The sequence below is a fragment of the Fringilla coelebs genome, assembly GCF_963513975.1.
Source record: "Fringilla coelebs genome assembly, chromosome: 6".
NCBI classification, from domain to species: Eukaryota; Metazoa; Chordata; class Aves; order Passeriformes; family Fringillidae; genus Fringilla; species Fringilla coelebs.
This window is the reverse complement of record NC_140034.1, coordinates 1,517,792-1,542,533: the sequence shown is the minus strand read 5'-3', so window position 1 is coordinate 1,542,533 and position 24,742 is coordinate 1,517,792. Positions and strand designations below refer to the sequence as shown.

Below are 24,742 nucleotides of genomic sequence, written 5' to 3'. Positions count from 1 at the left end.
ACAGGGACAGGAGCAGAGGGAACGGCCCCAGGCTGGGCCAGGGGAGCTCAGGGTGGGCACAGCAGGAATTTCCCCATGGAAAGGGGGCTCAGGCACTGGCACTGCCCAGGGAGGGTTGCAGTGCCCAGCCCTGCAGGTGTCCCCTGGAGGTGGCACTCAGAGCTCTGGGCTGGGGACAAGGTGGGCACGGGGCACAGCTGGGACTCTGACCTTGGAGCTCTTTTCCAACCTCAGGGATTCTGTGAGGTTTAGATTGGATATTTGGGAACATTTCTTCCCTGAAAGGGTTCCCCAGCCCTGGCACAGCTACAGGGTGGAGTCCCCATGCCTGGAGGGATTTCAATCCCTGTGGATGTGGCACCTGGGGACATGGGGCAGTAGTGGCCCTGGCAGGACTGGGGACAAGGCTGGATGAACTTTTCCAACCGTAATGCTGGGAGGACTTTTCCAACCTCAATGATTCCATAATTCTTGGGGAACCAATTCCAGGGCCTCACCGCCCTCACATCTTACACCACCTCAGCTGGGAATGTTCCAAACCCTAATCCAGCTCAGCAGAGTCCACCCTGCTGGAATTTCAATAACACTTTCTCCAGACACCTCTAAGCTCCCTGTCCACGGCCAGCGCTCCTCAGTGACACTCACAGCGCAATAGCCCAGGGAAAATTTAATTTGTTCCTCTCCAGCTTCCTGGGAAGTGTGAGAGTGATCCCTTAGAGCCTTCCCAAGAGGTTCCATCCCACAAAATCCAGGAGGAAACTCCCAGCATCCCATCAGCTCTGCTCAAAACTGGATTAAAATAAAGATATTCCTTTTCATCCTTAATCACTGTGGGTTCTCCTGGAAGGGGAACTGGTTCCTGCATGGATTTGGGGTTGAGAAGCAAAGTAGGATTGGGTGGTGCTGGGTCCTCTGGCCCATGACCACTCCAGAGAAATTCCATGCCAGTGGAAACATCTCCTGCTGATAAAATCCAAGTGTGGAGTGGCTGCAGTGAGGAGCTCCTGGAACAATTTAATTGTTTCCCCCTGAGCGACAGAGAATGAAGAGGCTACAGTGGGATTTCCTTTTATTCAGGGAAATAAACTCCCTTTGATTGCCTCATTCCAAACAATTCCCAAGCTTCATTTCCATATTGCAACAGGGGCAGCTTCAGCAGCACCAGTGATGTGGATTGATAATCTCATTTACCTTCACCAAAATTCCCTTTTTTCCTGATTTTCCTGCTGATTATGCACAAGACACTCGTCATTTTTGGAATGTCAGCCATCCTGGAGTTATCCTTGTTCACTCCTTGTTTGTCCAACAGCGAATCCCTGGGAAGGAACACATTTTCCATGTGATTTCCTGATGATTTCCAGGATGGAAAATTCAAATTTCGTTGCCATCGTTGTGGCCACCCAATGGATTGAGCAGCCTTGTTTGTCACTGGGTAATTAAATGTGACCCATTTCTTTCCCATTCTCCCCAGGGATTCACTGTTCCCATGCCAGGGAGTGTTGGCACAGCAGGGCACGAGATTATTTTGATTATTTGACACCACAGGGCTGAGTTTTGCTGCCAGGGCTGGGGGAGAACACACAAAACCAGCAACAGGAACATCTACACCCTGCTGAGGAACAGCAGCACCGTGGCCAGGAGCCAGATCCTGAACAATTCCATCCTTCTGTGGCAGGGTTTGGAATGAGGTGGGCTCCAAGGGCCCACCCAAGCCAAACTGGGATGCTGTGGTTCCATAACCCAGCTCCAGGCTGGAGGTGTTGGGGGGTGAAAGGGACTCTGAGGACATCGAGGCCTTCCAGGAGTTCTGAAAATGATGGAGAGGGAATTTTCCATGGGCATGGAGTGATAGGAAAAGGGGGAATGGGTTAAACTAAGAGTGGGTTAGATGGGATATTGGGAATTGGGAGTTCCTGGCTGGGCTGGAATTGCCAGAGCAGCTGTGGCTGCCTCTGGATCCCTGTGAGATCCCAAGGCCAGGTTGGACACTGGAGCTGGGAGCAGCCTGGGACAGTGGGAGGTGTCCCATGGCAGGGGCTTGGTTAAATGATTTTCAAGCTCCCTTCCATCCCAAACCATTCCATGATTCCATGGAACATGAGTGTCCCTTGTGGTCACCCCAGCCCCACACACACATCTTGGATCTGCTGCTGGTTTGCAGCTCTGGAATCAGCAAGAACCACATTTCCATGGGGAAATTCCTGCTGTGCCCACCCTGAGCTGCCCTGGGGCCGTTCCCTCTGCTCCTGTCCCTGTTCCCTGGAGCACAGCCCGACCCCAGTTCCCAAAAGGAGGAAGTGGGAATTTTTATATGGACAGGCAGCACCAGGACAAGGGAGGTGTCAGAGCCAGAAGGTCCCAGAAGGTCCCCTCCGCCCCTCTCATGTGGATCTCACTGGATGGAATTCCAGGCCCCTTCCAACCCCAGCTATTCCATGATTTTCCTGGGCACTCCCAGAGGTTGGGTTCGGAGTTCCCTTTCTCAGCCATTCCTGAAAAACCTGAATCCTGAATTCCAGAGCAATAACCCCAACAACAAATTCAGCCAGTGAACATCCCCCAGACCTTGACATCATTGACATCCCTGACATTATCCTGGGATGTTTTGATTGGGAAAAAAGGGAAACCCCACAGGCAGAGCCAGCCTAAGGCACAGCCTAACATTAAGCTTGGCCTTAGAGCTGTGTGTATCCCACCAGCAGCACAAATTGTTTCATCCATATAAATATTTGGACATCAGGAGGATTCCTCTTAATTCCAAGCAATCCTGGGGAGCAGAGCTGGGCTGAAAGGAGGTTTGATGTCATTTATGATCATTCTGAGATTTGAACTGCACCATTTAAGAAAACAGGTGGGGCTAACAGGTCTGTCCCACTCTGTTATTTATCCCAAAACTCCATCCCTCTGAGGCTTGGCCCTAAAAATGGTTCCAATTTCCAGGACAAACTCATCAGGAGAGTGGGAAAAGCACAAGGCAGGTGGTGCTGGAACCTCTGGAGGAGCTGGGGCTACTTAAAATGGGCATTTGGTGGTGGTTTGAAATCCCAGCATCTGCCCCCAAAAAGGGAAAAGCTGAAATCCAAGGGCTGGGAATAAAGTTGGGAAGAGCCCACGCTGGCCTAAAGGAGAGGATTTAGTGTTTGGGCTCCTGATTTGTTCCTCCACTGGTTTGAAGGGGAAGGATCTGTGAGAAAAGGAAAATGTCCATAAAATATTTCAGATCATGGAATTTTTGGAATGGTTTGGGGTGGGAATGATCTTAAAACTTGTCTTATTCACCCTCTGGGACACCTCCCACTATCCCAGGCTGTTCCAAGCCCTTCCAGGACACCTCCAGGAATGGGGAATTCACAATTTCCCTCTTCCAGTGCTTCCCCACCTCATTCTGGGATGATTTGTTAATTATCTATAATCTGTTCCCACTCCAAACACACGCCAAATCCATCAGAATGACGAGACCAAGTGAAATTATTGAGTTTTCCCTTCATTTTTATTGGAAGTTGGGAAAAGGAGGGGACACAGCACCACAGAACTCACCCACACCACGGAATTACTCAGGATTTTAATGGTGCTTAATGGTCTCCTTCAGTCAAATCTCAATTATTTGTGGACTTGCTCCCAACAGGGAGAGAGAAAATAATTTCCTTCTGATTGGTGCTGGGTAAAATGGAAAAGCTGTCCAAGAGCTCCTGGAAGAAATGGCTGCTCAGAATGTGGGAAGCATGAAAACCTCAGAATTTTTTTTGTTATTTGAGTAAGACTAATTCAGATTGATTTGATTTATCTGCCATTCAGTTTAAAGTTGGTTTTATCTACCTGCAAATTGTTCCCTCCTGTAGCAATTTGTGGAGGTGATGTCTCTCCACACCTCTGCACAATCCTCTGGATCTGGAGAGTTCCAGTGGCTCCTCATTGCTGAGGGGAGGAAAGCACAGTCAGGGGTCAGGCTGCCCCTGCATCCCAAAGGAAAGGGCTGAGGGTGAAATCCTTGGGATCCAAGGGGGTTTTTATTCCTGTCTTAGGTTGGAAATGCAAAATGTGCCTGGGGGTGTGTGTGTTCCACGTCCCCCTGTCAGAGCTGGGGCAGTTCTCTCTGTTCATGGGACAGTTTCCTTTATCTCTCCCACAGCCCATCCTCCCTGCAGCAGATCTCTGCTGTCCATGGCCACTGAGTGTCCCTGCAGGGCTGATCCAATTCCACCATCCCATGGGGAGATGCTGCGCCCAGGGCAGGAGCCAAGCATTCCTACCTGGATCCAATCTGCCCTGGAACAGCACAGCAGCCTCTGCCCCCTGCATTCCCAGAGGAGCAGCTTTCTCCTGCCCTGCATTCCCAGAGGGAGAGCAGGCCCATCTCCAGCAGCCCTGCAGCTGCAGAGGAAAACTCCCCCCTTGTGCAGGATCCTGCTGCAGCAGAGCCACAGCTGGCACTGCAGGAGGGCTGAGCCCCCATGGGATGGGACTGTGCCACCCTGGGATGGGACTGTGCCACCCTGGGATGGGACTGTGCCACCCCTGGGACTGTGCCACCATGGGATGGGACTGTGCCACCACCCTGGGATGGGACTGTGCCACCCTGGGATGGGACTGTGCCACCCTGGGATGGGACTGTGCCACCACCATGGGATGGGACTGTGCCACCCCTGGGATGGGACTGTGCCACCATGGGATGGGACTGTGCCACCACCCTGGGATGGGACTGTGCCACCACCATGGGATGGGACTGTGCCACCACCCTGGGATGGGACTGTGCCACCACCCTGGGATGGGACTGTGCCACCACCATGGGATGGGACTGTGCCACCCCTGGGATGGGACTGTGCCACCCCATGGGATGGGACTGTGCCACCATGGGATGGGACTGTGCCACCACCATGGGATGGGACTGTGCCACCACCCTGGGATGGGACTGTGCCACCCCTGGGATGGGACTGTGCCACCACCCTGGGATGGGACTGTGCCACCCCCTGGGATGGGACTGTGCCACCACCCTGACACACAGGGGACCAGCGCATGCTCTGACTCTGGCAGTGGGGTTTTGTATTACTGCATTTTTATTTGTATGTGTTCTTTTATTTTTTTTTACCCCAATAAAGAGCTGTTATTCCTATTCCCATATCTTTATCTGCGAGCCCCTTAATTTCAAAATTACAATAATTCAGAGGGAGGGGGTTTATATTTTCCACTTCAGGGGAGGCTCCTGCCTTCCTTAGCAGACACCTGGCTGTTCAAACCAAGACAACAGCCAACCCTGATGCTCTGATGGACCAAACCATTCCAGCTGTGGTCACCCACTGGACAATCCTTGGAATGTGAGTGGTACCAAAAACAAAGCACTTAAAAGCAAATCCCAGTGCCTGCAATAAATATTTTCATTTTTCCCTTTTATAAATTAAGAACAACCTGGTGCTTGCAGAAAGGGGTCCCATTTAATTACCCAGTGACAAACAAGGCTGCTCAATCCATTGGGTGGCCACAACAATGACAACAAAATTTGATATTCCCATCCTGGAAATCATCAAGAAATCACATGGAAAATGTGATTCACTGTTGGACAAACAAAGAGTGAACAAGGATAACTCCAGGATGGCTGACATTCCATAAATGACGAGTGTGTTGTGCATAATCAGCAGGAAAATCAGGAAAAAAGGGAATTTTGGTGAAGGTAAATGAGATTATCAATCCACATCACTGGTGCTGCTGAAGCTGCCCCTGTTGCAATATGGAAATGAAGCTTGGGAATTGTTTGGAATAAGGCAATCAAAGGGAGTTTATTTCCCTGAATAAAAGGAAATCCCACTGGAGCCTCTCCATTCTTCCTCGTGCATGGAGGATGGCAGAAAATTCCAGTATTTTGTGAAAATCGACTTTTATTGTGAGTTTGGAGAGTTCTGCCTGTGACCAAGACGCCCAAGGAGCCCCTGGCTGCATCTCTGCAAGGCAAGGATGGATCCCAAATCTTCTGATTCCCTCCAAGGGATTAGGATGGATCCCAAATCTCCTGATTCCCTCCAAGGGATTAGGATGGATCCCAAATCTCCTGATTCCCTCCAAAGGATTAGGATGGATCCCAAATCTCCTGATTCCCTCTAAGGGATTAGGATGGATCTCAAATCTCCTGATTCCCTCCAAGGGATTAGGATGGATCCCAAATCTCCTGATTCCCTCCAAGGGATTCCCAACCCAGATCCAGAATCTGGGAATCCTCACCTGCTGCTCTCCCAGCTTTTTCCCCATGGATCCCATCCCAGGTGTGGTGGCCCTCTGGGCACACTTTGCCAGCCCTGGCTGAGTAAGAGGAGAAGTCTCACAGGTTTGGGAGCTGGGACAAATCCAGGGATTTGTTTTGGGGTTAAAAGCGCTGGATGAACCTCGTGAGCCTTCCCAGTGAAGTGCAGCCAGGGAGGTTGGCAGGCTCTGAATTTCCCATTCTTTGGGAAATGTTTTCCCACAAGTTCTGGAGGTGCTGGGGCCTGACCACAAACCCCAGTCCTTCTCCTGGGACCAGCTGAATTTCACAGTTCCCAGATAAATGATTCCAGCAGGGAGCAACTCCATATTTAACATTGCAGAAAGTGATTTGGGACACACAGGAAAATCAGCTCTGACTCAGTGAATTCTTTTAATTCCTCCTTTCTTCTCCCTGTCCAGGGAGATTCCTGGATTTGGGATCACAGCTGAACATCCTTGAGCAAATCTCAGCAGTAGCTGCACTATTTAAACTTTTAAAAACAAATACTTTAAAAAAACCACCTCAGATGGAAATAATTTGGGCTCTTACCCCACAGAGATTTGTGCACCTGCTTAAATTCAAACTGGGAATTATTTTCCCCACTCCAAGTGGTTTTTTTTGGTGAGGTTTCCTCCTCTGCAGTGCCAAAGGCTGAACTTCCAAGGAATGCTGTCAGGGGTGTGCTAACCACCTGCTAACAGCATCCCTCCTCGGGGCTGTTCCAGCCAGGCAATGATTCCAGCCTTCAGGATCAAAGAACATCTGGCTGTGCTGGAAGGATCTTGGAATTAACCCTGGGAAACAGGGAGAGCAAGGCCCAGCCCCTGAACTTGTTCTTGATGTTCAACATTCAGAGCAGCCAAAAGGGAAAGTGGCACTTTTCCCACCATTTCCAGGTGAGGAATTCCAGCTTTTCTTCCCAAAGCTGCCCTGGATGGGGCTTTACAGGTGAGGAAAACACTCACAGAGGTCAAAAAAAAGTTTTGGAGTGTGGCCACATTTGTGCTGCTGGGTGGTTGGGTGGAGGAGTAAGAAAGGAAAATGGAGGGAAAATCCCTGGGAAGGGAGCAGAGCTCTGGGTTGGGATGGGCACAGCCCAGATGTGGCCCAGATGTTGCTCAGAGGGCACAGAGAAAGAGGGGAAAAAGGAGGGGATGAAGGGAGAAAAAAGCCAAAAGGCAGCTGGAGGTTGAAGGTGATGAGCTGAGGGTCACGCTGGCAGTGCAGCCTCTGGAGATGTCCCCAAATTCTCCGTGGAATTGAAAAGCAGAGAAAAAGGAGCATCAGGAGGACTCAGAGAGGCACCTGAGAGTCCCTTCAGACAGGAGACCAAGCAGTGAGGGGGGTGGGATGCAGCCAGAGGCAGGGAGAGTGGGATGGCACAGGAGTGTCCCTCGAGGGGGACATGGGATTTGAACACAAACACCTCAGTGTCCCCCTCAGCGGGCTGGGGACAGGCTCTGGCCACTGCTGGGTGCCAGCCTGAGCTCTGGGACCATGGGAAAGGCACAGAGAAGGGCTGCACCCATCCCTTCTCCCACTTCCCATGTCCTCACCGGGCTGGGAATAGGGAATAGCTGCAGCTGGGAGGGAATTCAGCTCCCTCTGGAATGCCAGTGGTGGATTGGATGCCCTGAGCCCTTTGGGGGTGGAAGCACAGCAGAGCAACGTGCTGGATCATCTCATGGAAGTGATGGAAAGGGTCAGCCCCTGTCAGGAGAGCTCTGGAAGAGTCCCAGCCTTGTTAGCAGTGTCCTGTGGGGTCACAAAACCCCTGACAGTGCAATTGTCCCTTCCAGAGCGCTGTCACTGTCCTGGCCTGGAGCACGAATCCTTATTGGTGCGGGCAGAGGGAGCTGCATCAGTGCCCAAGGTGCCCACGGGTTTGGGACAATCCTTGGAGAAATCAAGGAAAAAGGGAAGACAGGGGCAGCCTTTTCCACAAAAACCCTTGGTTTGTGCTGAGGAATTGGAGAGAAGAGGACTTTGACCAGCACAAATCCCAAGGGATCCCAAAACGTGGGGACATCAGGGAGGCTGGGAAGGGGCTGGGAGCCACTCGGGGGTCTCAAGTATTTGAGATTCCTAAAGGAGGAATAACCGATAAAAACCCCGCGGCCGAGGTGCCTTGGCTGGATCAGACACAGAGAGCAGCTGGTTTGTCACCTCCCTGTCCCCTCCGTCACTCCAGGGTGGTGACAGGCCTCAGCCCCGTGCCCTGGGACACAACCTGGAGCACGCACAGGGGTTTTACTCACGGGGGCTGGGGAAGCAGCGGGGTCTGAGCCCGGGGGTGCCCCAGAGCCGGGCAGAGAGGGAGCGGGGCGGCACGGGGGGACACCGGGGGACAGCGGGCTCAGAGCCGGGAAGCGCAGCCCGGGACGGACCCTTCGGGCCGGGAGCGCAGCGCGGGCTCGGGGCGCCCCTCACCGTCCGCACCGCACCGCGTGGCACCGCGCATCCCGGGACAGAGCGGGACCGGCACAGAGCGGGACCGGCCTGGGCATCCCGGCACAGAGCGGGACCGGCACAGAGCGGGACCGGCACAGAGCGGGACCGGCCTGGGCATCCCGGGACAGAGCGGGACCGGCACAGAGCGGGACCGGCACAGAGCGGGACCAGCCTGGGCATCCCGGGACAGAGCGGGACCGGCACAGAGCGGGACCGGCCTGGGCATCCCGGGACAGAGCGGGACCGGCACAGAGCGGGACCGGCCTGGGCATCCCGGGACAGAGCGGGACCGGCACAGGACGGAATCGGGCTGAGCATCCCGGGACAGAGCGGGATCGGCCTGGGCATCCCGGGACAGAGCGGGACCGGCACAGAGCGGGACCGGCATGGGCATCCCGGGACAGAGCGGGACGCAGGAGAGAGCAGGACCCTGGACAGAGCGGGACCGGCCCAGAGCGAGACCGGGACAGAGCGGGACCGGCACAGAGCGGGATCGGCCCGCGCATCCCGGAACAGAGCGGGACCCGGGAGAGAGCAGGACCCTGGACAGAGCGGGACCGGCCTGGGCATCCCGGGAGAGAGCGGGACACGGGACAGAGCGGGATCGGCCCGCGCATCCCGGGAGACAGCGGGACCGCACCGCGCATCCCTGCTCCGTGAGAGCCGCGCCGCGCATCCCGGCTCACAGCGCTCCGCGCACCCCGGCGGAGAGCCGGCCAGACCCCACGCACCGGCTCCATGCGGGTCCCAGCGCTCCGCGCATCCCGGAGCGGCGCGGTCACACCGCGCATCCAGCCTGGGCAGCGCCCGCGGCCGTGCGCGCCCGGCGGCGGCGGCGAAGCCGCGGGGCCACGGGGGGCGGCGGCGGCGGCGGAGGAGGAGGAGGAGGAGGCGGAGGAAGGCGCTCAGCAGCAGCAGCGGCAGCAGCCACGCAGCTTTGACGTCGCCGGGCTGCGGCTGCCGGCCCCGCACGTATAGCACAACGTGACGGCCCCGCCGCCGCCACTCGCGCCCGCTCCCCCGCGCTCGCACGGCAGCGCACCCGCACGCAGCGCGGCCGCGGGAGCCCCGCGCCGCCCCCGCCATGGGCCCGGCCGCCGCCCCGCAGCCGCGCTGAGAGGAGGGGGCCGCTCCCGGAGCGCCGCAGCCGGAGCCGGAGCCTCCCCGCGGCCCCGCGCCCGCCCCCGCCCGCGCCGCCCCCGCCGCCCCCCGCGCTCCGCTCCGCTCCGCTCCCTCCGCGGGGAGCCCCGCGCACCATGCGGGGGCCGCGGCGCCGCGGTGGCCTCTGATGGCCGCGGGGCGCAGGCGGCTGCGGCGGCCCCGCGCGGCGCTCGGCGGCCCCGGGAGGCGGCGGCGGCGGCGGCCGGAGCTCTGAGGGCGCCGCGGCCCGGAGGGGGTGCGGGGGCTGCCGCTGCCGGGGGCTCGCTCTGAGCGGGGCTCGCCCCGCGCCGCCCGCTGCGCAGCGGGAGGAGGAGGAGGCGGAGGCGGAGGAGGAAGGAGGAGGAGGAGGAGGACCGGCGCGGTGCCCGCCGCCTGCCCCCGCCGCCCTGCCTGCGCGGGCGTGCGCGGCTCGGCCGCAGCGGAGCGCGGGGCTCCGGCGGGCGCTGCGCTGCCCCCCCCCGCCCCGCCGGGCTGGATATGTGGATGCTCACGTGAAGATGGATGTAGCGATCGGGCTGCTGGGGCTGCTGACGGTTCTGCTGGAGGGCAGCTCCGGCCAAGGGGTGTACGGTGAGTCCGGGGCGCCGCGTGACCTTGTCGCGACTGTCGCCGGGGCGGAAGGGCGGGGGGGGGGGGGGATGGGGGGTGGGGGCGAGCGGCGTGGCCCCGCTGCGCGCCGCGGGAGCCGGCGGAGGCAGAGCGGAGGCAGCGCCGTTGCCATGAGACGCTGACATTTCGCGGCGAAAACCGGGCCGGGGGGCGGCGGGGCGATTAGGGGGCGCGGGGGAGCCCGCAGCCGGTCCCGGGCCGCGCTGGCCGCCGCTGGGCGCCGCCTCCGCGGGGCTCCTCCGCGCCCGCGGAGCGCCCGCGGCCGCCGCACTTGTTACCGGCGGCGCTGCCGCCCGCGGCCGCGGAGCCAGGGGCGGGGGCGAAGGCGCCGCAAACTTCCCGGGGCTCCGCCGGGGGCGCGCGGACCCCGCGGACGGGCGGCTCCGCTCCCCCGGCCCCGCTGCCCCCCGCCCGTGACTTGCACATCACCGGCGGCATCGCCCGCTCCGCTCCCCCTCCGCGCTGGGGCCGCGCTCTTGTTGCTTCCCCCTCGCCCCCGCGCCCTCGAGGCGGCCCCGGTTCGGCGCTGCCCGGAGCCGAGCGGCGGGGAGAACCGGACGCTCCGCCGGAGCGCGGGGCTGCGCGGCCGGGATGCTGCCCCGTGCCCCGGTGCCGGCGCTGCCTCGGCCGCGGTGCTGCCTTGGTGCCGGTGATGCTCCCGTTCTGTCGATGCCCTGGCCGCGGTGTGGCGGGTCCCGGTGATGTCCGGGCCGTGGCAATGCTCCGGTGCCAGCGATGCCCCGGTTCCGGTGATGTCTCAGCCCTAATGATGCCCCGGTTCTGGAGATGTCCCCGTTGTGGCAGTGCCCCATCCCCGGTGATGCCCCGGTTTTGGCGATAGCCCGGCTGTGGTGATGCCCCATCCCCGGTGATGCCCCGGCTGTAGCGATGCCCCGTTCCCGGCGATGCCCCGGTTGTGGCGATGCCCCGGTTGTGGTGATGCCCCGTTCCCGGTGCTGCCCCGTTCCCGGTGCTGCCCCATTCCCGGTGCTACCCCACTCCCGGTGCTGCCCCGTTCCCGGTGCTGCCCCGTTCCCGGTGCTGCCCGGCCGGGCGGGGGGTTATGTAAGCGGCGCGGCGGGGTTCGGCGGCGGTGCGGTGCCGCCGGCAGCTCCGGTACCCGGGGCTGAGGAAGGAGATTCATGAATCTCCCAGTAAATGCTTGGTGTGACATTGCCTCCTCCGAGCCCGTCCGCTCCCACACTTCCATATTCGCTTCCCACCGCCAAGCGAGCCTCACTTAGAGACTCACCCCCCCCCCCCCGCCTTTTTTTTTTTTTTCCTGCCTTAATTTTGCAAAATTTGGACGTGACCGCGGATGTCAGAGGGGCTGGGCTGGCGGAGGAGGCACGGCTGGTGCGGGGCTGGCACCGGCAGCGGCTCCCTGCCTCCCCCGGCACACAGGCACATATTGTTGGATGCTCGGGAAGAGCAGCGCTGCCGTGAATAGGAGAGGGCTTGTTCAGGAAGAGCGAGGTGGGGGCTGGAGGGAGGAGATGCAGACTCAGCTCCGGGCTCGGGGGTTTGGACTAAGAGTTTGGTGCTGCTGCTTTCTCCTCCTGATTTAGGCTGAGAGCTGAGAGCGGGGCTCTGAGCGCTGTGAGCTCAGCCGTGCTTTGTGCTCGAGAGCGGTGCCCCGGGAATTTTGGGTGCCTTCATCGACTGCTGAAGGTCGGCTGGAGAATGTGGACAAAAATAAAAAGAAATTCCAAGCCCGGGGTGTGCCTGCAGCCCCCGGTGCAGCAGCAGGGCCATTTTGGGAAAGGAGAATGGGAAGGCTGGAACCTGCAGGTTATCCAAAGTGAGCCCCAGCCTGCGAGAGGGAACCTGCTTGGATCTCGCTGCTTTGGGAAAATCGCTTTGTGGGATTTTAACAAGTTTTTTGGCCTTTTTTTTGAAGATTTCCAGAGCCTGGCAGCTCTGCTTGCGAGCGTGGTGCTGCCGGGGAGGTGTCTTGCCATGTTTAACACTTGTTCCTGGTTTCTGTGCTCCTCTGGGAGCGGGCACAGCTCCAGAGCCTCTCCGTGAGGAAGGTGGCGAGGGGAAGGAGCAGCCTGGAATCCATCCCTGCTCCCTGTTGATATTCCCAGCCCTGCAGGTGGCTCAGACCCATCCCTCAGGCTCCGGCTGCTGCTCCCAGCTCCTCCCTGGCTCATCCCACCTGTCCTTGGCACGGCTCTCCCAGGCTCTTTTCCAGCCCTGGATGCTCCCGTGGCTCCGGAGGTGCGGGAAGGTGCTGGCACAGAGCCTGGCACGGCACCGCCCGTGCCCACCCGGAGAGCAGCTCCGCCGCCTTGAAATGCAAAATAAATCCTCAGTTTGTGGATTGTGAGTTCGTTGAAACTCCAGATTAACGAGCCGTGCTGGCTGGCTGGGCAGCACCTCCGCAGCTTCCCTCTGCTCTGGTGGAATGCTACAGCTGGGATGGAAAACTGGGATCCTAAAGGGAAACCAGCACTGAACTGGGAGAACTGGGAGAACTGGGAGCAGGGCAGGCCCAACCCACGTTCTGCATCCTCAGGGGATGGGGGGAGAGCAGAGCTGCTGAAATCCTCGGGAATTCGTGCAATTCCTCAGCTCTCCCTGATTTCCTGGCTAAAGATCGAGAACAACTCAAGATCTGTGCACGTTTCCTCCCCTCTCAGTGATGCATGACTTGCACTGTTAATAAAGCAGAAAATGTAGGGATTCAGGACATGGTGGTTCTCCTTTCACCCAACTTCCAATTTCCAGAGGGAAAAAACGGCTCAGGGAAGAGGTGGGCATGGAGAGTTTTAACAGCTCAGAGGCTGCTCAGCAAAAAATGGGAATTTTGGGAGACTGGAGAAGGGATTTTTGGGTTTGCTCCCAAGCTGCCTTGGCTGGGGGGCTCACCAGGGACTTGGGGTCCCATTTTGTGCCCTGTGGAGTGAGGGAGAGCCCAGAGAATTCCTGGATAGGAGCCTGGGGAGCCTGAGCTCTTCCAACATCTCTGGGGTGGGGGCTGGAAAAATCCTGGGAATGGGAGGGACCTGGCTGGAGTGAGGCTCTGCTGGGGGGACAATCCTGGCAGTGCTGGCTCCAGGGGCAAAGCCAACACTTCCTGAGCAGGGAAGTTGATTCCAAGAGGTGACAGGAATCTGGGAGCAGCTGTGGGGTCCCCTGGGTGGGATCCTGCTGATCCCATGGGGGTCACTCGGGGGTGCAGCCCCCTCTGAGATCCTGGCTCACTGGGCTGGGGTTTATCCACTCCTCGCCCAGATTTTAGGAATTTTCCCATGATTTCAGCTGGAATTAAGCTTGGCAGCCCCCCAGGATGTTTTCTGTGCCTGGGAACAGCAGGTGTGACACAGGAAGGGTGTGAGGGGGACGGGGACCCCTCTGTGGCACCCCTGCTCTGCTTGAACCCAGCTCCTGCAGGGAACAGGGCTCAGCATCCCACCTGCAGCCCTGGAAAACCTCAAGATGGCTCGGAATTCCTCCTGGAATCACTCATGGAATGAGTGTTGGCCATTCTCAGGAATACCAGAGCCTCCCCGAGGCTCTGCACCAAATCTGGGCGTGCAAAATTTTGGGAGAAGCATGGGAACAACGAGGTTCAAAATGCCTGGAATTGAAGGCATTTAAGGTGTTAAATTCCAGGGAAATTGTCCTGGTTGATCCAAGCACCAAATGTCACCCAACGGCCTCAGCCCTCATTGCAGCTGCAGGTTTTCCAAAGAAAATTGGAATTGGGCATCCCAAAGCTGGGATCTGCTCCTTTTTCCCGGGATCCAGCTGGACTGGGGGCTGCTGGAACTGATTGGAGCCCGGGGGAGGTTGGAGCAGGGGCAGAAAATGTCAGGAAAGATCTGGGAAAAATCTGAGAAAAATTTGGGAAAAAATCTGGGAAAGATCAGGGAAAGATCTCCCACCCCTGTGGCCGCCTCTCTGTGGCACCGGGATAATTCCCGGCGCTCCGATCCCGGAGGGATTAAGGAGCGCTGCCTTTGGAGCTGGGAGTGGCCTCTGACCCGGCCTTTCCCAACATTTTTACGGATCCAGCGAGTGGATTGGAAGGATGAGGGGAGGGATGGGAAAACAAAATCACTGGGAGGGGAGAGCGTTTGGCTCATTAGAAGTGCCGGCTCCTTGTTGGGAAACCTCTGGATCAGAGGGGAGGGAAACCTCTGGATCAGCGGTCCCAGCTGGAGGATATTTCCATGGATTTTACTTCCAGGGGGGATATTTCCACGGGGGATATTTCCATGGTGCTGCCGGCCTCGCTGGGTGAATGCCGGCCTTGTCCGGGGTGCTTTAACCCCGCACAATTCCCGACTTTGTGCCAGGGAAGCGTTCCTGGGAACAGGGCAGGGATTATGCGCTGCCGCAGGGGCAGCTGCGCTCCTCCCGCGCCTGCTCCGGCATCCCTGCGGATCCTTGGGAAGTTTAACTCTTCCCTGAGCCCTGGACTAGGATCCTTCTCCTTCTCCTTCCTCCTCTTCTCCTTCTCCTCTTCTCCTTCCTCCTCTTCTCCTTCTCCTTCCTCTTCTTCTCCTTCTCCTCTTCTTTTTCTCCTCCTTCCTCCTCTTCTCCTTCTCCTTCCTCCTCTCCTTCTTCTCCTTCTCCTCTCCTTCTTCTCCTTCTCCTCTTCTCCTTCTCCTTCTTCTCCTTCCTCCTCTTCTCCTCCTCTTCTCCTTCCTCCTCTTCTCCTTCTCCTCCTTCTCCTTCCTCCTCTTCTCCTTCCTCCTCTTCTCCTTCTCCTCTTCTCCTTCCTCCTCTTCTCTTTCCTCCTCTTCTCCTTCTCCTTCTTCTCCTTCTCCTCTTCTCCTTCTCCTCCTTCTCCTTCCTCCTCTTCTCCTTCCTCCTCTTCTCCTTCCTCCTCTTCTCCTTCCTCCTCTTCTCCTTCTCCTCTTCTCCTTCCTCCTCTTCTCCTTCTCCTCTTCTCCTTCTCCTTCTTCTCCTTCTTCTCCTCCCTCCTCTTCTCCTTCTCCTTCTCCTTCTCCTTCTCCTTCTCCTTCTCCTTCTCCTTCTCCTTCTCCTTCTCCTTCTCCTTCTCCTTCTCCTTCTCCTTCTCCTTCTCCTTCTCCTTCTCCTTCTCCTTCTCCTTCTCCTTCTCCTTCTCCTTCTCCTTCCTCCTCTTCTCCTTCTCCTTCTCCTCCTCGGAATTTCTGGGATGAGCTTCAGCTCCCGAAGAGGGGAAGAATCCATGGATAGCCAAGGGATTGGGATCTGTTCCCATGGATGGGGTTGTGGTCAGGGTAAGGAACTGGGAATTCTGGAATTCCTGGAGGGGGAGTTCTGTGGGTTCAGGTGTTGGTTGTGGCCCAGGTGGTGATTTGGGGTTCAGGGTGCAAATGTTGAGGTTTCGAGTTTGGTGGGATTTGAGCTGAGCCTAAACTTCCCTGAGGTTTGGTGATCCTGGGATGTGTGGAGAGCTCCAAGGATCCCCCTGGAATGCCGGGAGCTGCATCCCAGCTCTGCCTCCCACGAGCTGCGGGGTCAAAACGTTGCCTTTGATTCCACGGGAGGGGAATTTGGAGGGAATCTGGCACGGAAAACTCTTAAACCCCCGAAAGTGAAAATCCCTGGGGCTCAGAAGAGCAACACCCAGGTAAATTCTGAGCTGTGTGAGGAATTTGAAGGAAATGGAAACGATTAAAGTTCAGTTCTGCCTTCCACATTGCTCAGAATTATTTGGGATTTTGGCTGTGAAGGGCGGATTGATCCCTGTCAGTCCATATATGGATTATATAGGGTTATATTGTCCATATATGGATTATATAGGGTTATATTGTCCATATCTGGAGTTTATAGGGTTATATTGTCCATATCTGGATTATATAGGGTTATATTGTCCATATATGGGTTAAATAGGGTTATATTGTCCATATATAGATTATATAGGGTTATATTGTCCATATCTGGATTATATAGGATTACATTGTCCATATCTGGATTATATAGGGTTACATTGTCCATATCTGGATTATATAGGGTTATATTGTCATATATGGATGATATAGGGTTATATTGTCCATATCTGGATGATATAGGGTTATATTGTCCATATATGGATGATATAGGGTTATATTGTCCATATCTGGATTATATAGGGTTACATTGTCCATATCTGGATTATATAGGGTTATATTGTCCATATATGGGTTATATAGGATTATATTGTCCATATCTGGATTATATAGGGTTATATTGTCCATATATGGATGATATAGGGTTATATTGTCCATATCTGGATTATATAGGGTTATATTGTCCCTATCTGTATTATATAGGGTTATAGTGTCCATATATGGATTATATAGGGTTATATTGCCCATGTCTGGATTATATCCATGAGTATTCCTGCAGGGAATGGGTTCTCCCACATTAAATCCCCTTCTTCCAGTGGGAAAATCCCTTTGGGATTTGGGAAGCACTCTCCCTAACCTGGATGGGCTCAGGGAGAAAATTGTTTATTTCCCATATTTTTTTATAGCTGAGAAGGAATTTTTTTTTTTTTTTTAAGGAAAGGTATTTTAGGAGCCCAGCCTCATACTGGATATTTGGGATGAAACAGAAAGAATTAAAGTTCAGTTCTGCCTTCCACATTCCTCAAAATTATTTGGGATTCCCACCAGTGAAGGGCTGACTGATCCCTGTCAGTCCATATATGGATTATATAGTATGGATTATATAGGATTATGTAGGATTATGGAGTCCATATATGGGTTATATCCAGGAGTATTCTTGTAGGGAATGGGGTCTCCTGCATTAAATCCCTTTTTTCCTGTGGGAAAATCCCTTTGGGATGGGATAATCCCACTCTCCCTAACCTGGATGGGCTCAGGGACAAAAGTGTTTATTTCCCCTATTTTTTATAGCTGGGAAGGAATTTTTTTTTTTTTTTTTTTTTTTGAGAAAGGAGATTTTGGGATCCATCACACACTGGATATTTGGGATGCTGCTGCTCCATCACCCTTCCCTCAATTCCTGACAAATCCCACCCCATCAGCTCCTGGATCTTTTTATAGCCCCTCTGCCCAGTTCTGAGCCCTGTCTGGATCCAGAGGAATTATTTCCTGCCTTTTCCAGAAATAACCTCCTCTCCCAAAATAGCTGGGAATGGAGGGCACTCACTTGGCTCTTCCCAGACAGATTTTGAATTTCTGGGCTCTTCTGGGATGAGGAATTTTTCCCAAGCTGTTGGATCAGGTTGTCCATGAGATTCCTCCTTCCATGGAATATTGAAGGACCACTTGAAAATTCCTCACAGGAATTTTTTGTAGGGTCTCAGGGAAAGGTTCTTCCCCCAGAGGGTGCTGGGCTCTGAATAAAGGGAATGCCACATTCCAGAGGCTCACAGAATTCCAGGAATATTTGGAAAATATTTGGAAAATCTTTGGAAAATATTCCCAGGGAGGGGCAGGGTGGGATTGTTGGGGTGGCTCTGGATGATCCTGGGATAATCAGGTGCTTCCAGAGGGATCTCCCCCTCCTGGGAGCGTGTGGGTTTTTTTTTTTTGGAATTTCTGGCATCAGGAAGATCCTTGTGAAGGATTTTCCCAAGGATTTTCAGCTGGGGAGTGATGGGAGCTGGAATGTGCTTGCAGGGAGTTGGGATGGTTTGTATTCCAACCCAGCCTTTTGGGAAGGATGACCCAATCTGAGGAATGGATGAAATTCCCAAATCATGGAATGTTTAACAACACCTTTTTATCCAGCCTCTCCTGCCTTTCCAGCCCTTTATCCCATAAATATCACCCCTTTTCCAAGAAAATTATTTGCACTCTTGATGACAATCCTTGATAAAAATGGAGGTAAATACATGAAAAATTCCTGGATTTCCCTAGGATTAAAAAAAAACCAACAAAAAAAAAAAGGGATTTTGGCATCCCAGCTGTGCCATCCTTAGATTTTTGTGCTGGGAAAGGGAAAATGGGAGTGAGGAGCAGGGGGAAAAAGGATGAGGTGGGGGTTGTTCCTTCCCATATTCCCACTGCATCCCATCCACTTGTCTGGATCCCATCCCAGATATTCCATCAGCAGCTCCCAGCTCCCCCCTGAGCTGAGATCTGGGAGAGTTGGCACCTCTGGAATATGAGCTGGGAATTAAAGGGAGCTTCAGGAATTGGGATCACCCTGGGATTGGAGGCTGTTTTCCCTAGAAATGGAAACTCTGCTCCCTGGATCTTGGATCCCCTTCCCATTTCCCTGATTTTTAGCAGAGATGAGGGAAGTGTTACTCTGCAAGGCTCAAATCCACACAGGAATGCTGCCACAGGAGTTTTGGGAGAGGTTTTAAGCTGGAATTTCTTCTCCTCAGGCTCAATGGAATTCCCTTTTTTTCTGAGCTGTCCCTGCTGTAGGATGAGGTGCAGAAAAATGGGAATTATCCCAATTTGGTGCAGCTGGAGCCCCTCATTAACCAACCAGAGCTGCTCCCATTCCATTTTTTCTTTTCAAACTCCTCCCACCTGGAGCTAATCCTGACCATTATTTAAAACTGGTTTAATTCCCAAAAACCACCCAGGAATGAACTGGCTGCTCCTGTTATCCTGTCCCTTCCCAATGTAAGTTTGATTTTTATTATTTGATTTTATTAAAATCCTTTATTTGCCTGAGAGGGGAGGGAAAGGTGGGTGGGAAATCCAGGATTTTCCTGGATGTGAAATCCCACATAAATTAGGGAGGGAATTTCTTTGTGGTGCTCCAGGGTTTTTCTGTGGGATTTGAGTGAAGGTCCTGGAGGAGGGTTTTGCTCCCAGGGCTGCCTCTGGGTTATCCCACGTGGATTGATGGAATTCCAGGCAGAAAAAGGAAATTTGAAGGAATTTGGAGTCTCTGGGATGAGGCTGATTCAGGATTTCTGAGGTTGAATTTAAGGGGAGAGCTGAAGGGTTTGGGGTGAATTGTGATTTCCAAGAGTTATCCCAGGGATGGTCAGAGAGTTTTGGAAAATCCAGTGTTGCCCTAGAAAGAGAAACTGAGTTCCAGGTGAATTAAAACAGGGATAGGGAGGGGATTTCCTCATTGTGCTCCTTTTTTTTGGGTTTTTTGGGGGTAAAAGTCCTGGAGCATCTTTTGTGGGGCTGGAGGGGGGTTCTGCTCCCAGGGCTGCCTCTGGAGCTGCTTTTCCAGGGTATCCTGTGTGGATCAAGTGAATTCCAGGGAATGTGGGAGGAAAAAAGAGGTTTTAAGGAATTTGGGTCTCTGGGATGAGGTTGAACCTAATGGGCCAAACTGTGGGGTTTGGGGTGAATTGTGATTTCTAAGAGTTATCACAGGTGGTTGGAGAGCTTTGGAAAAATCTGTTTTCCTGGAAAAATAAATGCAATTCCAAGTAAATGAAAAGAGGGATAGGGAGGGGATTTCCTTGTTGTGCTCAAATTTTGGGTTTTTTTTTGGGATAAAGGTCTTGGAGCAGCTTTTGTGGGGCTGGAGTGGGGTTCTGCTCCCAGGGCTGCCTCTGGGTTATCCCACATGGATTGATGGAATTCCAGGGAGAAAAAGGAAGTTTGAAGGAATTTGGCATCTCTGGGATGAGGCTGATTTAGGATTTCTGATGTTGAACCTAATGGGCACAACTGTGGAATTTGGGATCAATTGTGATTTCCAAGAGTTATCCCAAAAAATCACCTGGAAAAATGGGAACGTGCTGGGAATTCTTCTGCTTTGGGAATTTGGTGTTTTTATTTTGCTGCACGAGTTCTGTGTTATAAAACAGAAGAGAACTTTCAAAACTGTCACAACACTGAGGTGTTTTCCAGTTATTCCAAAATCAGGAATTCATGGAATCCGTCAGCCTTTGGAATCCATCCCTTTTCTTGCTGGAACAAAAGTTGGGTGGGAGGAGAGGGAAGGATGGAGCCACGTCTTGGGTGGGTGAGGAAGGAGCTGCTCCCCAATCCAATGGAGAAATCCTGGCTTTTCCAGGAATTCCTGCTTTTTTTTTAAACCAGGCTGTGGGTGTGCCATGGGCAGGAAGGGAGCTGGAGGTCTTTGGAATGATTTATTGGGGATGAGCAAGGCTGGGTTTGCTCCTTGGCCTTGTTCCTGATCTCAGCTGGGCTCTATTAAAATTGAATTTGCTGTATTTTGGACACCTATTAATTGATTATCAGCTAATTAATGTCACCTGGCTGATGGAGCTGGAATTGGGAGTCAGGATTTTGCTGAGCAGGGCCAGGAGCTGGATTTGATCCTTGTGGGATTTTTGACCAGAGGTTCCTGATCCCAGCTGGGCTCTATCAGCCCTTGTATTGGGGCACCAATTAATTGATCATTAGTTAATTAATTGCATGTGGCTGTGGGTGCTGATGGAGTTGGAAAATTTGGGATTTTTCTGAGCTGGGCCAGAGGCTGGATTTGATCCTTGTGGGATCTTTGACCAGAGGTTCCTGATCCCAGCTGGGCTCTATCAAACCTAAATGTGTTATTAGGATGCCAATTAATTGATCATTAGTTAATTAGTTGCACCTGGCTGTGGGTGCTGATGGAGATGGAATTCCTGGGATTTTCCTGAGCTAAGCCAGGTGCTGGATTTGGTTTCTGTGGGATCTGTTCCTGATCCCAGCTGGGCTCTGTCAAACCTAAATTTGTTGGTTTGGGACACCAATTAATTGATTATCAGTTAATTAATGTCACGGTGCTGTGGGTGCTGATGGAGCTGGAATTTTTGGAATTCTCCTGAGCAGAGCTAAGGGTTGGATTGAATCCTTGTGGGATTTTTTTTTTTTACCTAATTCCTGGGCTCCATCAGCCCTTGTACTGGGACAGCAATTAATTAATTATTAGCTAATTAATGCCACCTGGCTGATGGAGCTGGATTTATTGGGATTTTCCTGTGCAGGGCCAGGAGTTGGATTTGATCCTTGTGGGATTTTTGACCTGAGGTTCCTGATTCCAGCTGGGCTCTATTACAAATAAACTTGTTTTATTTGGACACTAATTAATTGATCATTAGTTAATTAGTTGCACCTGGCTGTGGGTGCTGATGGAGTTGGAAAATTTGGGATTTTCCTGAACAGGGCCAGGAGCTGGATTTGATCCTTGTGGGATTTTTGACCAGAGGTTCCTGATCCCAGCTGGGCTCTATCAAACCTAAATGTGTTGTATTAGGATGCCAATTAATTGATCATTAGTTAATTAGTTGCACCTGGCTGTGGGTGCTGATGGAGATGGAATTCCTGGGATTTTCCTGAGCTAAGCCAGGTGCTGGATTTGGTTTTTGTGGGATCTGTTCCTGATCCCAGCTGGGCTCTGTCAAACCTAAATTTGTTGGTTTGGGACACCAATTAATTGATTATCAGTTAATTAATGTCATGGGGCTGTGGGTGCTGATGGAGCTGGAATTTTTGGAATTCTCCTGAAGAGAGCTAAGGGTTGGATTGAATCCTTGTGGGATTTTTTTTACCAAATTCCTGGGCTTCATCAGCCCTTGTACTGGGACAGCAATTAATTAATTATCAGCTAATTAATGCCACCTGCCTGATGGAACTGGATTTGTTGGGATTTTCCTGTGCAGGGCCAGGAGTTGGATTTGATCCTTGTGGGATTTTTGACCTGAGGTTCCTGCTCCCAGCTGGGCTTTATTACAAATAAACTTGTTGTATTGGGACATGAATTAATTGATCATTAGTTAATTAGTTGCACCTGGCTGTGGGTGCTGATGGAGCTGGAATTTTTGGGATTGCCAGGAGTCAGATTTGATCCTTGTGGGTTCTTTGCACCCTGGGATATTCCATGAATGGTTTGTGCCAGCAGGAAATGGGACTGAAATGATGAATTAAGAAGTTTTTTCCCAGATTTAAGGGGTGGGATTGGCCCTGGGTTGGTATCTGTGGATTCCTGGGAACATCCAGGCAGTGCCAGCTCTTTTCCAAGGGCAGAATTCCCCACACCAGCAGATCCCAGCAATCCCTGCTCAGCAAAGCCTTTAAAAAATAAAATATGAGGGGAAAATCCCCCCTGGAAGGGTTTGGGCTGGCAAGGACCTTAATTCCCATCCCATTCCCACAACCAGGGAAGCTTCTCCCTGTCCCAGCTTGCTCCAAGCTCCACGAGCACTAATTGGATCTCGTTAGTTTAATTAAACTCTTTTTGCCTCATAGCAAAGCTTAGCTTTACCTCAGGCACCAAAACCCCCGGAATTTTCCTGCTGGGATCCCAATCCCAAGAAAAAGAACATTTTTTGCCCACAGCTACTCTGTGCTCCAAAAAAAACCAAAAAAAAAGTCCCTCAAAATTCTGGTTTTTTTTTAGAAGTGCAGTGTCAATACCCTGGAACCAAACTCCCACCTGGGGAAATCCAATGGGATTTCTCCTCTGGGTTTTCCCAACTCCCCCAGGAGTTCTTTCCTAGATGTGCTGAGGGAAGGCAGCTCCTGAATGTTTTTTAGGGTTTGTGGGAAATTGTAGGAATTATGTGATACCAACCCAGGGTGAATCCCACCCCATAAATCTGGAAAAAAACTTCTTAATTCCTCATTTTCCTCATTTCACTCCCATTTTCTTCTGGCACAAACCATTCACGGAATATCCCAAGGTGTAAAGAGCCCACAGGGATCAAATCCGACTCCTGGCAATCCCAAAATTGTAGGAATGAAGGCCAGCCTTAAATGAGGCTGTTTAAGGGATGAATGGGATCCTTCCTTTTTTTTGTGTTTGCTGGGAAAGCTGTGGGATTCTGCACTGCTGGCTGGGATTTTCCAGATGAATTTTGGGAGAAATGGAGGTTCCATGTGCTCTGCCTGAGCTGTTTGGGGATTTGTGGATGGGACAACTGGGACAGGATGGGATAAACCGGTGAACCTTGGATAACCAGTGACCTTTTCCTTGTCCAGACTCTGCAGTTGGAGATTTGGTCAGGAAAAATCAGGGATGTGGGAGAATCCAGGTCTGGAGCAGGCCAGGACACTGGGAATGTTTTCCCTGGATGGGAGATTGGGAAGGAATTCCTGGAATTGCCAGAGCAGCTGTGGGTGCCCCTGGATCCCTGGCAGTGCCCAAGGCCAGGCTGGATGGGATTGGAGCTGGGACAGTGGGAGGTGCTCTGGGTTGGAATGGGCTGAGCCTTTCTGGGCTTATTGGATGTCCTCAAAGTGCTGATCCAAAGGAATTCCAATGGAATTTGGATCTTTTCTCAGCCTGGAAAGTCCTCACTGGACTCACATTGGGAGGCTTGAGGGTGATTTGGGGATCCCTGAGCTGTGCTGATGGATTGGGAATGGTTGGGAATTTCCTCTGCTCCAGGTCCTGGTGTTGATCTTTTATTATTTTGGGAAATGTTACCAGGATCCTTTGAGGAAAGTGGGAGTGAGGAGGTGGTTTGGATTGGCAAAATGGGGGAAAGTTTGAGAGGACTTTGGGATTCATTTCAGCTGGAGTGGGAAGAGGAGCTGGGAGATGGAGATTTGTGCAGCTGGGAATGGGAATGATTCTGCAGAGAGGGACTGGGGACAAGGGATGGAGGGACAGGAGCCAGGGAATGGCTCCCAGTGCCAGAGGGCAGGGATGGATGGGAGAGTGGGAACTGGGAATTCCTGGCTGGGCTGGAATTGCCAGAGCAGCTGTGGCTGCCCCTGGATCCCTGGCAGTGCCCAAGGCCAGGCTGGACACTGGGACACCCTGGGACAGTGGGAGGTGTCCCTGCCATGGACACTGGGACACCCTGGGACAGTGGGAGGTGTCCCTGCCATGGACACTGGGACACCCTGGGACAGTGGGAGGTGTCCCTGCCATGGACACTGGGACACCCTGGGACAGTGGGGATGCTGGGGCTGGAATGGGATCTTGTGGATTTTCCTGCAGGAAGTTTGGTTGCTGCTCCCAAGCTTTGTAAAACACCTCCAATGTTCCCAAAGGATCCAATCCCAATCAGATTCTGGTGTTAAAAAGTTTCCATTTGGAGTTCATTTGGGATCAGGCTCTGGAAGTTTGTATCCAGCTGGGATTTGGGCTCTGATCCCAGGGAACAGGGACAGGAGCAGAGGGAACAGCCTCAGGGTGGGCACAGCAGGAATTTCCCCATGGAAAGGGGGCTCAGGCACTGGAACTGCCCAGGGAGGGTTGGAATCCCCATTCCAGGAGGGATTTTTTAAAATCCATGTGGATGTGGCATTGGCAGTGCTGGGAATGGTTGGACTTGGTCATGGAGGGCTTTTCCCACCTCAATGATTCCAAGTGGGAGCAAAATCCTGGGTGGGATCACAATCCCTTCAGGGATTTCTCTCCAGGAAGATTTGGAGTTTCCAGCCCTTCCCTGAGAGTGGGAATTGCATTTTCCCTCTTCAGAAAATTCCTTCTTTCATTAACTCCTTGTTGTGAGGT

General features: G+C 53.4%; 1 protein-coding gene across 2 annotated transcripts in view; it reads left to right on the top strand.

Annotated features, from left to right (window-relative positions):
• Window positions 1–10,341: 10,341 nt before the first annotated feature.
• The window catches only part of MDGA2 (MAM domain containing glycosylphosphatidylinositol anchor 2), a gene marked incomplete at both ends in the record, with an annotated part of 211,291 nt that continues 196,890 nt past the window's right edge, over window positions 10,342–24,742 (top strand). For both annotated transcript variants that reach the window (XM_084207384.1, XM_084207383.1), the window contains one exon: window positions 10,342–10,414. In XM_084207384.1, the coding sequence (XP_084063510.1) occupies window positions 10,342–10,414 (73 nt within the window). The remainder of the gene's footprint in view (window positions 10,415–24,742) is intronic.